The following is a 12,251-nucleotide window of genomic DNA, read 5'->3' as shown; positions in this document are numbered from 1 at the left end:
CCCAAAATTAGGTTGAAAATTAACCCCACAGTATCCCCATGGGGCTGATATCCAGACCTCGGGTGGAAAATGATCAATGAGGCTGAAGCATCGGCATTTTACATAAGTCTGCATAAGGCCGACTTTGTGTGTGGATTTTTAGGAAAATCGGCCCATCCCCATTTCCAGGTCTGCCCCTTTCTCTCAGGCAGAAGATCTTAAGTACGATACAAGCTGATGAAGCACTTAAAAAATAACTATCCTGAACCTGGAATCTCGAAAATTAAACGCTCAGAAATGAAGCACTGAACCTCGAAAATGAAACGCTCAAAAAATAACTATCCTGAGCCTCGAATCTCGAAAATGAAACACTCAGAAAAAAGGAAGCATTCAAATCTCGAAAATGAAACACTCATAAAAGAAATATCCAAATTCAAAAAAGAATTATCCAAACCTCGAAAATGAAACACTCCAAAAGGAAATATCCAAACCTCGAATCTCGAAAATAAAACACTCAGGAAAGATATACCCAAACCGGCCTCTAGAAAGGGCCGCTGCCTAGTCCTAGGGACAGAAACATCGATATCACAGTAGCCCTCGACTCGCTAGGGTAATTTTAAAGCCGAGGAGATGTATTGGTCTCTTAGGTTGATTATTGATGTAATATATCAAACACGAGAGAACGAAGGAACGAGGGAACGAAGGAGGGAACGAAGGAACATCGGGATATCCAAACACCGAGAAGAGAGTTGAAAATACGACGCGCAGCGGAGTATTTTTGACGAAATTCGAGGTGTTTGGATAGGCGATAAAACACTGTCTCGAGTGTTTGATATATCTTCTCAATCGAAACAAAAGCTAAGGAGTAAACGGAGAAGTCAAGTTGTCAAAATCTATGCTAATTAAGACCGGGTATCCAAACCTCCTTCACGGTTGCGATTTCCTTTTGTTTTAGCTTAAAATGAGTTTGAGAAAGTTCGTTAACCCTGAAGTACTGTGTACATGTACATAACACATTCCGTTTTTTGTCACTACTTACCAGTAGTAACAATCCAAACAGCTCAAGTGTTCCACCTATATAAGTTCAATGATTTGTAAATCTACGATTGTTGTAAAAATTTATGTTGTCACACAACATACAAACTCCTCAAAATCTTTTTGACCACCCTTTTGATTGAGTAAGGATGCCTGCTTAGATCTTCTTTTCGAGTGCTTCGATCAGTTCGACAATCTCTTCAAATGACTCACTATCGAGAAGTAATGCTAACGGCGAAAACTGAAACATTCATAATTTAATAGATGTATTTTTATTAGGAAAAACTATCTTTCTGTTGGACAATACTTAATGTGTTCTGTATTCATACAAAATAAACGAAAATAATTCTTGTTTTCCACCATTCATTTATCAGACCAAGTAGATTCAATGCACCTATTAGATGAAGCTAAAGTGAAGTAATTAAATGCAATAACAAGTCTTCAATATTTTCTATTTAGCCAAGACAAGAGACTGTGATCATAGTCTCTTGGCCGAGGTAAAGGCCCTTGAGGAGAATCTAACAAGCCTTCAACTGGGTTTGGTAAACATTTACCAAAGCTCACATGGCTGAACAATTTTTTCGAGATTTTAAGAATTTATCTCCATGTGTTAACTGCCTTAAATGCAAATGTTACATTTAGTTTCCAGAGGTCTATGTTAACTTGGCGCTCAATTTTCTATTTGGGTTCAAATTGACCTCAGCAACGCAAAAGGAAAATTGAAGTGTACTAAGTGAAGTACTGGACAATTGAATGTGGCATACGTGTTTGTCTAATAGACCATATTCGTATTCCCGGTATTGGACTGGAACTAGCTTGCAACTGAGGTTAATGCGGAGAGTCTTATCAAATGCAAATCACATTAATCTCTTTTTAATGATATTCCCCCCGAACGAGCCTCCATTGCACGCTAGTTCCAGTCCAATACCGAGAATACGAATATGACCTATTGACACTAAAACATTTTTCTTTAATTTCAAAGAGCTATGTTAATATTTGCATTACCAAATGGAAGTAAGTAACATTAGCTTTCTAAAATTTATTATTGAGTGGGATTTAAAGGAAATGATTGGGGTGTATGTTGTGTGGGAAAAAGTTAAGAATTGAGTTATAACATAGTTAATAGAGGGGAGTGGTTATGAAACCCGACAAAGTTCTTTGTTGTATGTTCTTGTTCTCTTTTTTGGCCTTGACCGTGTACAAAACACAATAGTTGTTTATTGATCCGTACTGAGAAACTAAACAATATAAACGTGTTGGTTACGTAATTCATGCATAGTATATGAGCGCAAAACAAAAGATTGTGCACGGTCGTGGACCTTCCAACATAAATCTTGGCATCTTTGTTTGCTCCTTTGATGTTTGCCGAGCTTTATAACCAGTCCCCTCTATTAACTATGCTTATAAGAACACTAAAGCGGTGTTGTTTGTAAAATGTACAATAAAACATGTTTAAACAAAGAAAAATGTCATAAAGGTAATATTCGGGATATCCGAGAATTTCATTTCTGAAAAAAAAACAAAACTCAACACGCAGGTGGACTCATTTCGTGCGAAAGTGTTGATATAAGTTTAATATTCTGCACGTTTAACTGTTGGCGCCTAAGAACTCTTAATTATACGGAGATATGTTCTTACACCTTTCAAACTATAAATCAACATTTCGACCGTTGTTTTCTCTACCTGATAATTTAGTCAAGATGACTTCGAAACGTCATAGTCTCATTTCGCTTATTTTTGAGATTGATTTTTATAAACTGTATTAAAAAAATCTACCACTTGACACATAAAATGCCTCGGTACTTAAGAGAAATGTAGCTTTAAATTGGTCTGAAAAATTGCGCGCTTACTAATCGCGTGACTAGTGACATCACACGTCACAACCACAAGGTCACATGTATCTTCAATAAAATGTACCTTAAAATATTTAACAGCACGCAAGCTTTATTTTTTGTACGTTCCAATCAAGGAAAGATATAACCTGGACCTCGTCGCTCATTGAAACGGCAGGAGACAACTGGCCATTTCTAAATGCCCTATAACATTTCTTACAGTGCTTCTAATCGCGCAATTCCTACCCTTACACTGAGATAAAACGCACTTTTAGACATAACACGTGACTGATGATGTCAGCACATCTAGTTCGCGGAAAGTATATATTTCACGCCAAGTGTTATTTTCATGTAAAGTAGCACCCTCCCGTATAACGTAGCACCCTCTCAAAGTTATTTCACATGCAAATCTTTCAGGTGCAATGGCCGTGTTGGGAAAGTTCTTATCAAAATTATGTAATAATTTAATCTTGCCATTGTTACTGTTGTTATTGCTATTTCTATTGCTATTGCCATTGCTGTTGTTATTGTTATTGCAATTGCTATTGCTATTGCTGTTGCTGTTGCTGTTGCTATTTCTATTTCTATTTCCATTTCTATTTCTATTGCGATTGCGATTGCTATTGGGATTGTAATTGTTCTTGTGTACATTGCAGGCAAAACCTTCCGCGCATATTGTCGCAGCTTATGTCAGCTTCAGAAAACTTGTAGGCTACTCGCTTGATTCAGGTATGTTATTAGTATTGGTAATCATACGGTTTCGAGTTCAATTTGGAATTAATTTGCACTTGTGAGTTTTTCAAAAAGCTAAAATTGCACTCGCCAAAGTGGCTCGTGGAATTTTAGCTTTTTGAAAAACTCACGTATGATAACTTATTAATAATATAAACACGAAAATATTCATGTGGAGGAAGTGCCGGAAGATCTTTCTTGAAGCCATTTTTTCTCATTCGAGAACTTTTTTCAAAGCTTACGTCGTTATTTTACGTCATCATTTTACGTGATATCATTGGCTTAGAAAATTCCCTATTGTCCTTTAGCCAATCATAATCCAGAATTACGATGTGTAATTTAATTGCACTGGTGTTACACTTTTTGCACTAGTGTTACACTTGAACTGCACTGCTCTTAGCCAATCACAGTCAAGTAATTTTTTCATGTATATTATTAAGTCAGGTATGTTACTTCAGCATTTTTCTTTGTCCGGTGAAATCTTCTAGTCAACAAACTAGACGAGTAATATCCACGATGCCATGTTTCAGTGGCTAATTCATTACAGTGATCTTAATCCCTTCGCTCGTACACAACATACTCCTAAAACACCAAGTGAAGATATTGGATTGAAAAAAATGAAATTTTTCTTTTAACGATTAAAAATTGTCCTGGCCAAACAGAGTCGCAAGTAGACGCAAGGTCTCAACTTGCGACTCCGTTTGGTCAGTCCTTGAGTGCACGTGCGTTGACTTGCGATGACTTGCGCTCACTTTGATCGAGATCAAATTTGCGCGCAAGTCTACGCAAGTTTTTCACCGTTTGACCAACCAACCCAAGTCAACGCAAGTTGAGTGACGTCCATTAACCTATCATTAGCCAATGAAATACAGGATATGTCTGCCTTGCGACCTGTGTGTACTTGCGAGGAAACTTGCGAGTCCGTTTGGCCATCCAACGCAAGTCTCTATGCAAGTTCAACTTGTGGCCTACTTGCGACTACTTGCGAGTCCGTTTGACCAGGGCTTAAGATACGATGACAGCATGTAAAAATGTCTGCCAGACATTTTCAGTCTGGCATCACACCCTTTTGCATGTACAATTCTAGTTATAACACTCCTTTTAAAGCTTAAGTGCACGCACATAGTAATTTTAACTAAACTAGACGTTATTTGTAGCTCTTCATCAATACAAATTTGGCTTTTGACTTTTTTCGAAGTCATTTTCGTGATAATCCCCATATCAGTGAGACAACGATAAATAATGGCAAGAGGACTGAGTGGAGTCCAATTCGGTCGGTTATCATAAGAGTGATAACAAAATCGGACGACCGCGCAGCGGGGGTCCGATTTGTTTATCACGAGTAATATTTAACAAATAAAGAAGCCTCGACTGTGCTCTGTTCTGTTGTAAAGCACTTAGGAAGCGGTAGAGCACGAAAGAAGTGTAGGGGAAAACACGAGACGTAGTCGAGTGTTTTTTCCCTACTTCTTGAGTGCTCTACCGCTTCCTAAGTGCTTTACAACAGAACAGAGCACAGTCGAGGCTTCTTTATTTGTTTTATGATGAAGAATCCGATAATTTCCCCACGAATTTCGCTGAATTTTTTCAAACCAAACTTTGTTTTCCAAACGAGCAAAAGTGGCGTCAGCCGTGAACTGTTCTCTGATAAAGCACGCTAAAATAAGCCAATCAGAATCCTTGTTAGAATTGTTCAAATAATTTGATTGGCTAACGAAGCGACAGCTGTCAATCACAAACTGGCCTTCAGCTAAGCTTTCAGTTTCGAGTAGTTTGAGCGGCTTTCGAGAGAAGAACGATGCCTTCGAAGTTCGCTTTTCAGTTAAATTTTAAATACGGATCTAAAGGCAGGTGAAGGTTTATAGTCCAGAGGAATCCGGCCATATTGTGGCCCATGAAAATGTGCACTTTTCCAGTGGAAATTACGAAACGCGGAGCTCAAAGTCTGCGGATGAAAATGCAAAATGCCGAGTCGAATTTGAACGGAGCTACAGTTATTTACGGCTTGTAGCCGCATGCAGCAAGATTGCCCGAACTAGCGTAAAAGTTAGAAAGACTAAACGGCTCCCACTGGTTCTACTCCAAGCACAGAAGAGAATATCAGAACAAGCTTTGCACTGACCACTCGTCGGTTCACTTCGCTGAGATGACCGGAGAACGAGCATTACTACACTACATGTAAGTGTTGTTTGAGCAATTGAGCATTTTTACAAAAATAACGCTTCTCATCGTAAACAGAGACAGTTTAGTTGTTGTTTTCTGTCGTTGTTCTACTTCTTAAGTATAATTTCTGCCTTCGTAACAAATATAATGTCTTTTATCGAAGCACTGTTTAGGTTGAGAATTTGTTTATTTCGCTAAGTGTTTTGTCGGCGGGAATCTAGCAAAACTTCTTATTTTAGTACAGTTTTAACACTACTGTTGCTAACCGAATGGTCTCTGTGAGCCATATTTACTACAGACAAATAGCTCGTTTCCATTGCGTTTGTCTGAATCACAGGGGATGTTTAATTTGGGTCAAATTTGTCAAAATTCCGAAGCAAAAATTTGAAAGCCAACTTACCGTCATCAACCCGTGCTCTGTTCTCTGATAAAGCACGCTCTTTCAGCCAATCAGAGCGCGCGTTGTATGGAAACTTTATTATAAATAGATTTAGGCCAGCCTAAAAGCGTAGCTCCTGGGCCGAGTTGTTCAGAGCCCGACTAAGCTAACCCAGGAAAAGGTAGAATTAATTTTGATTTGAGTTTTGTAACTTTGCGGTGAGGTTTTCTGTATATTGTTTGACCCTCTGTTTTGAGTTTTAATAATCACCATATACACGAAACAAAGCAGCAAAAAATACTTGTACAGAAGAAAAAGTTATAATTCGGTTAACTTTTAATCCTGGGTCAGCGTTAATTGGCTTCCGAACAATCCTGCCCTTTTTTCAACAAGTTAACCTGACATGAGCTCGCGATCCAACCAAAAACCAGCACTTGGTCAGCGGACAACTTCGAAAAACACGTGACCTCGATGAGCTGTAAACTTGAGCCCGCGATATGGTCACGTGATACTGGTCAGCGGATACCTTGTTTTGACAGGTGTCAACTGATCATAACATAGATGTCCAATGTCAAAGAAGTACACGGTAAACCAAGACTGCATGTCTCTGTCAACCTATTATTTCGAGTATGGCCGCCATGTTGCGCGACTCCGTCGTCGTCGTCGTCGCCGTCGTGTGTACGCGCCCACGAACAATACCGCTAGCCATGATAACCATGAGCAAATCAACTCATGGGTTTCCTTTTCTTTCCTATATGAGTATGGGGCTCCGCCGGAGCTCCGCTATGATTACAGACCGAATTGGACGACACGAAGCAGTTATCACCAATTAGTCATAAAAATTACAATTTCCGAGAAAGAAGAATAGCCAAATTATGAAAGAAAGGGACAATTTGCATTAAATACCTACAAAGGAGATGTAAACATTCTAAGGCCACTGCGCCTCCTACCAGCAATTAGGCGCCAAAAACACAAAAGCGCACGCACGCACGCACGCACGTAACTACAACTTTGAATGTGATTGGTTGATTTAAATTGCAACTTTGGACGTGATTGGCTTATTGAACTGTCCGATAACAAACTGTCCAAGAACAAACTGTCCGATAACAACTTGGCAAGTGAATTAGTGGAAAATAGGAGTTTTTTAAACCAATTACAATCGAGGAAATTGTAATTTTTATGATTATATATAAAAAAGGAGATGAATTGAACCAATTCTAACTATTTCACTCCTTAAAGATAAGACAGAAAAAACACATAGAAATGGAGAAACTATAGAATGCGTTGGATATACAGATTTCACAATGAGATTATAAGCTCGAGATTTCTTTCTACCACAATTGCTACTAATCTCGCAATCTGATTGGCTAATTTGCCGTTGTCGATCAACCTCGTTCCCAGGGTCTTTTCCCTGGCTTGGAGGTGGGGCCAAGCCAGGGAAAAGACCCTGGGAACGAGGCTGCTCGCGCAATGTCTTTTATTTCAGCTCGTGCTCTGAAAAAAAACACTTTCTTTAACGTTAATATTAGGGCCAGTTATACGAGGAAACTAATCCGCGGTAAGATAAGAGAACAGTTTTGTTCATATGTTATAGTATTTACTTTTAAGTTTAATTTTAATTTATGTGGAATACCTGTGAATTAGCTGGTGTGTCATTTCGTTATGTATCCTAATATGATAATATTACAGCGCCGTCAGAGTACGTATATCAACGGGGGTTCATCTTCCTTAATTGTTCATATCTGAGTTTCTCAACTATTATGTCCATGTGAGTGCATAATTCCTTCAAACGAATGATCTCATCTTCAAGTTTTGTTTTGAACATTCGGTTGTATCTCAGAAAAGAAATAAGTGCCCTGTCCCGAATAAGCGCCCTGTCTCGAATAAGCGCCCTCCTTTGAGGTACCAAAAGTAAATAAGCGCCCCGGGCGCTAAATCGAATCATTACGGTAACCTGGTTAACTCTCGTATTGCAGCCGCGGCCACTATCTACAAACAAATAGCAAACACAACGAACTACTTGAAGACATAATTGATCACCACTTGCGTTTTTAAGAACCTATTTATTATTAGCATTATTATTATAAGTCCTTAAAGTCTTGCCGCTTTTAACTTATGGTGCCGAGTTCAATCCGTGAGCCTAGGGCAGTCATAAGTCTGCTGGATTACTTGATGGATAGAGTCCTCCTAAGTATGTGAGCAGTTCCAAGGAGGACGGTCTTCTGCATTATTATTATTATTATTATTATTATTATTATTGTTATTATTATTAGGGGGTATGAGAGGATGTCTTTTTGTGACACCTACGCGTAGCTACTTCCGGCGGTTTTGAGTATTTGATAACGGTTCATTTTGACCTAATTTGTTGCTGAGCTCTTTGCAGTCAGTTGATGAACAATTTTGTGTTACTGCTCCGGTCATAAGTCGTCATAAGTCTGCCTGGATGTAAGCCCTACTTTACTTTCGTTATTCATAATCACTGTCAAAGAAGCAGTACAGTGTTGACAAAGTATTTACAACAACCTCGTCAAAAACTATTGAAAATCGGTTTAATGTTTCAAGTGTACTAGGGTTATTAAAAGTCGGCATTTAGAGCTTGTCATAACAGCATTTGGATCCTTCTTGATTCTTCTAAATATCAGAACTAAGGTAGAATACAGAAAGTACAGGAGTAATGTTTAACAAGTTTTAACTTGCCTTCTAGTGATGAAAAACTGGTCTGCTAGCGACCGTTACAGTCACCTTGAAGGTGGCATGAAATACGAAAATGGAAAACTGACGGTACCCAAGGCTGGAATGTATTATATTTACGTACACCTCAAGTTTGGGACTAAAGGAAGAGTGCAAGTTCTAGTGAATAATGATTTAGTCAGCTTGATTACGGCACCAGTTACGACGGAAGCTCCTGAGTTGACGTCAAGAGGCGGTGGTGCGTTTTTCCTGAATACCGGTGGCTCTATCTCGTTGCGGATTCATCCGTACGGGGCGCCACCCGATGGCGTCGTGAAATTTTGGATGCGGAACAATCTTTGTTACTTCGGGGCGTTTTTGATTTGAGTTTCTAATACAGTTGTATCGTTGTAGCGATGTCTACGTTGTGCTGTAGTAAGGGCTTTAACATTTTTTTAATATATATACCAGTAGCTTAACGTTTTAAGTGTCAACCCTCCTTAAATAAAGTCTTATTAAAGTCTTATATTATTATTATTATTATTATTATTATTATTATTACGTTCTGTAGTGCTGATAACCGTTGGTATCCTGGAACTTGTAACCTCCAGCTAGAAGTAAAATTGTTCATCTTCAATGCTTGAACAAAAGGCTGAGGCCTTCTCTGGGACCTTAAGTCGCCTAAAGTCGCCTTAAGTCGCCTTAAGTCGCCCTAAGTCGCCTAAAGTCGCCTTAAGTTGCTATCGGTTACGCAATGTTAAAAAAGTTTCAACACACTCAAATCGCCCCTGTAGAAGGTTATTAGACTTATAACTGTCATGTCAGGGCAAACTGCACTCTAACCCTATGGAGGAGGAGGCACGATGGCCCAATGGTTGGTGCAATGGACCCCTATTGAGGATCATTGCATTGTGTTCATACTCTCATAATGCCTCTCCTCACCCAGATGTATAAATGGGTACTGGATATGGAACAGGAGGGGCAGGGTGCACCAGAGGTAACCTCAAAAGGTGTGCGTTATTTAGGGACTGTGCAATAATTACCTGGAGAGGGGACTGGGAAATGGGTGAAATATGCCCCAAAACTAAGTCATACCCCCTCTCATAAAGCAAAAATTAATTTCAACCCCCCTCACATAATGATGATATTAAGGCTACCCCCCCCCCCTTTGAAAAAAGTCTCCTCCGATTGATTCTCTCATACCTGGTTTGCTTGTTGGAGTTCTTCCTCCGGTACAAACATCACTTCAAGTGACTCTTGAAGTATGTCGAAGAGTCATTTGAAGAGTCGTCAGAATCACTGGACTCTGAGCTTGTGCCGTCTTCGCATGAATTGGGAGATTCCTGATCTTCTACAACATCTCTGGCACTAAGGTTCCCGCGTGCGTGGGCGAGAACTCGGTCAATCAACTCAGCCTTGCTTCCACTTATCTTAAGACCTTTTGCTTTAGATACATTTTCAGCTGCTTGTTGGTAAGCGCTTTTACATCTTTTTCAATTGTCCAAGAAATAAGCGGAAGAATGTTCCTTTCTCTTACTCTTTTTTTGGCTTTTGCATCGAGGAACTCAAGGTGCTGTACATAACTTTTACGTGCAGTCTCGTCCACGTTGTACTGGGAACATACCTCTTGCAAAGACCTTTCTTCAGATAGGAAAACAACAGTTCATAGATCAGAACGACCTTAGAGTTGATAAATTTGTCAGGTTTATTCCAATGTTAGTATTTATATTTGAACTCTAATAATTCTTCCACTACTTTTCCAGTTTGCAAAAAGGAATGAAAAAAATAATGCCCCCCCTGTATGTATTAAATTTTACATCCAACATCCCCTCTCTCTTGTTGTCATTTTCTCCTATGCCACCCCCTCTAATTTTCCAACCCCCCCTCCTCCTGGTAAATATTGCACAGTCCCTTAAGAAATTCCAATCTTCACAAGCAAGGTTATGATTTTAACTATAGAGAAGACGTGTCGATGATCGTATTTCACTATTAGAAAGAAGCAGCGGTTGGACGTTTCGATTTCATCGCTGACTTCACAGTCAATAAAATCGTGAAAATCAGAATGTGTTCAGAATGCATGACTAACATATGGAACGGCATTATTTGGATGGAAAGTTTACCTACTTATCGCGTCAATATCCTAACATAAGCTTGGTGTAATAAATGACTGGTGTTTAGTCCCACCTCCTGGATTGCAATTTTGCTTGTGAAAACAACTGTTTTTCCCTTTAATGAAATCTACCAGATATCTTAAGACCACTTGGTTCTAAATGAGTTGATAACCACTAAAGATAATGAGTAATGACTCTAGAAACGATTTAATGAAATGCAAACTGTGAAGGTAAATGTAAGGGATTCATGAGACGTGGGCTGTGTAGGTATATCTTGGGAATTAATACGATGAAAGCTGTGTAGGTATATGTGGGGGATTAATGAAATGTAAGCTGTGTAGAGCTGTGTAGGTATACGTGGGGGATTAATGAGATGTAGGCTGTGTAGGTACATGTAGGGGATTAATGAGATGCACGCTGTGTAGGTACATGTGGGGGATTAATGAGATGCATGCTGTGTAGGTATATGTGGGGGATTACAAAGAATAATGTAAGGTAAATAATAAAAATATACAGTGAAAATAAAACTTATATTAACACTTTGGAAGATGCCTTTGGAAGTAAAAATAACGATGAATTCTCCTCGTCACTTCACGGAAAATTCAAATTACGCCGCTAACTAAAATAACAAAACTGATGCCTGCGATCAAAGAGCTTCCTATTTCCATTTATCTACCTGGGCATGCCTAGGACCAAAACAAATCTCGTAAGAGGTGGTTTTGGTTAGCCTGTGAATCCAGATCAGACGGATTTTGGTGGGATATTCAAATTAGTATATACACACTCGGTGATCTTGATCTATTTCAAGCTTTTTGATTGGTTCGCTATCTCGGGCTAATGAGCACTATTCACCTTCTCGCGAGTGAATAATGCATAATCCATGCAAAAACAAAATGGCCGGCGTGAACTCGCCTTTCGCCAGTGTTTTTGAATGGAAATCCTGAGAATACAAGAAAATGCTGTACCAGAAAATACAAAGAAGGCTATGAAATTTGGCCTGAAAGTTTACAAAAGATAGAAAAAACTTACCGACGTTTGACTTTCGAGCAGTTTCAGGAAATGTCCTCGACAATCACAGATTTCATCAATCTAAACAAACCTGACCGCCAAGTCGTTCTTCACTCGGTATTGGCAGAAACAAATACCGAAATCGCTCTATAGGTTTGCAACGAATTTCCTGTGACAAAACGGTGCTATGTAATTAAGTCGGAGACACCGTAGTCCGTCCCGTCCTTCATGCAATATCTGCTTGAATCACTGAGTCAGACTTTGTCCCGAGATGAAAAGTTTGTTGTTGTCAGTGTTTAAGATATACTAAAAGTTCTTGGCCTCTACCTTCGTATTGAAAGT

General features: G+C 39.2%; 2 protein-coding genes across 2 annotated transcripts in view; one reads left to right on the top strand and one right to left on the bottom strand.

The window, feature by feature from the left end:
* The window catches only part of LOC145483989 (uncharacterized), a 301,335-nt gene that overhangs the window by 25,728 nt on the left and 263,356 nt on the right, over positions 1–12,251 (top strand). Inside the window, exon 2 of the mRNA XM_081462580.1 lies at positions 1,474–1,556. Coding sequence (XP_081318706.1) covers positions 1,474–1,556 — 83 coding nt within the window. The remainder of the gene's footprint in view (positions 1–1,473; positions 1,557–12,251) is intronic.
* LOC145483984 (codanin-1-like) overlaps positions 1–12,251 on the bottom strand; it is an 84,232-nt gene that overhangs the window by 14,956 nt on the left and 57,025 nt on the right. The gene's annotated exons all lie outside the window — the stretch shown is intronic.

The sequence above is a fragment of the Orbicella franksi genome, chromosome 4 (genome assembly GCF_964199315.1).
Source record: "Orbicella franksi chromosome 4, jaOrbFran1.1, whole genome shotgun sequence".
Lineage (NCBI taxonomy): Eukaryota > Metazoa > Cnidaria > Anthozoa > Scleractinia > Merulinidae > Orbicella > Orbicella franksi.
Note: the sequence above shows the minus strand (reverse complement) of the source record. Positions and strands in the feature narration are given on the sequence as shown.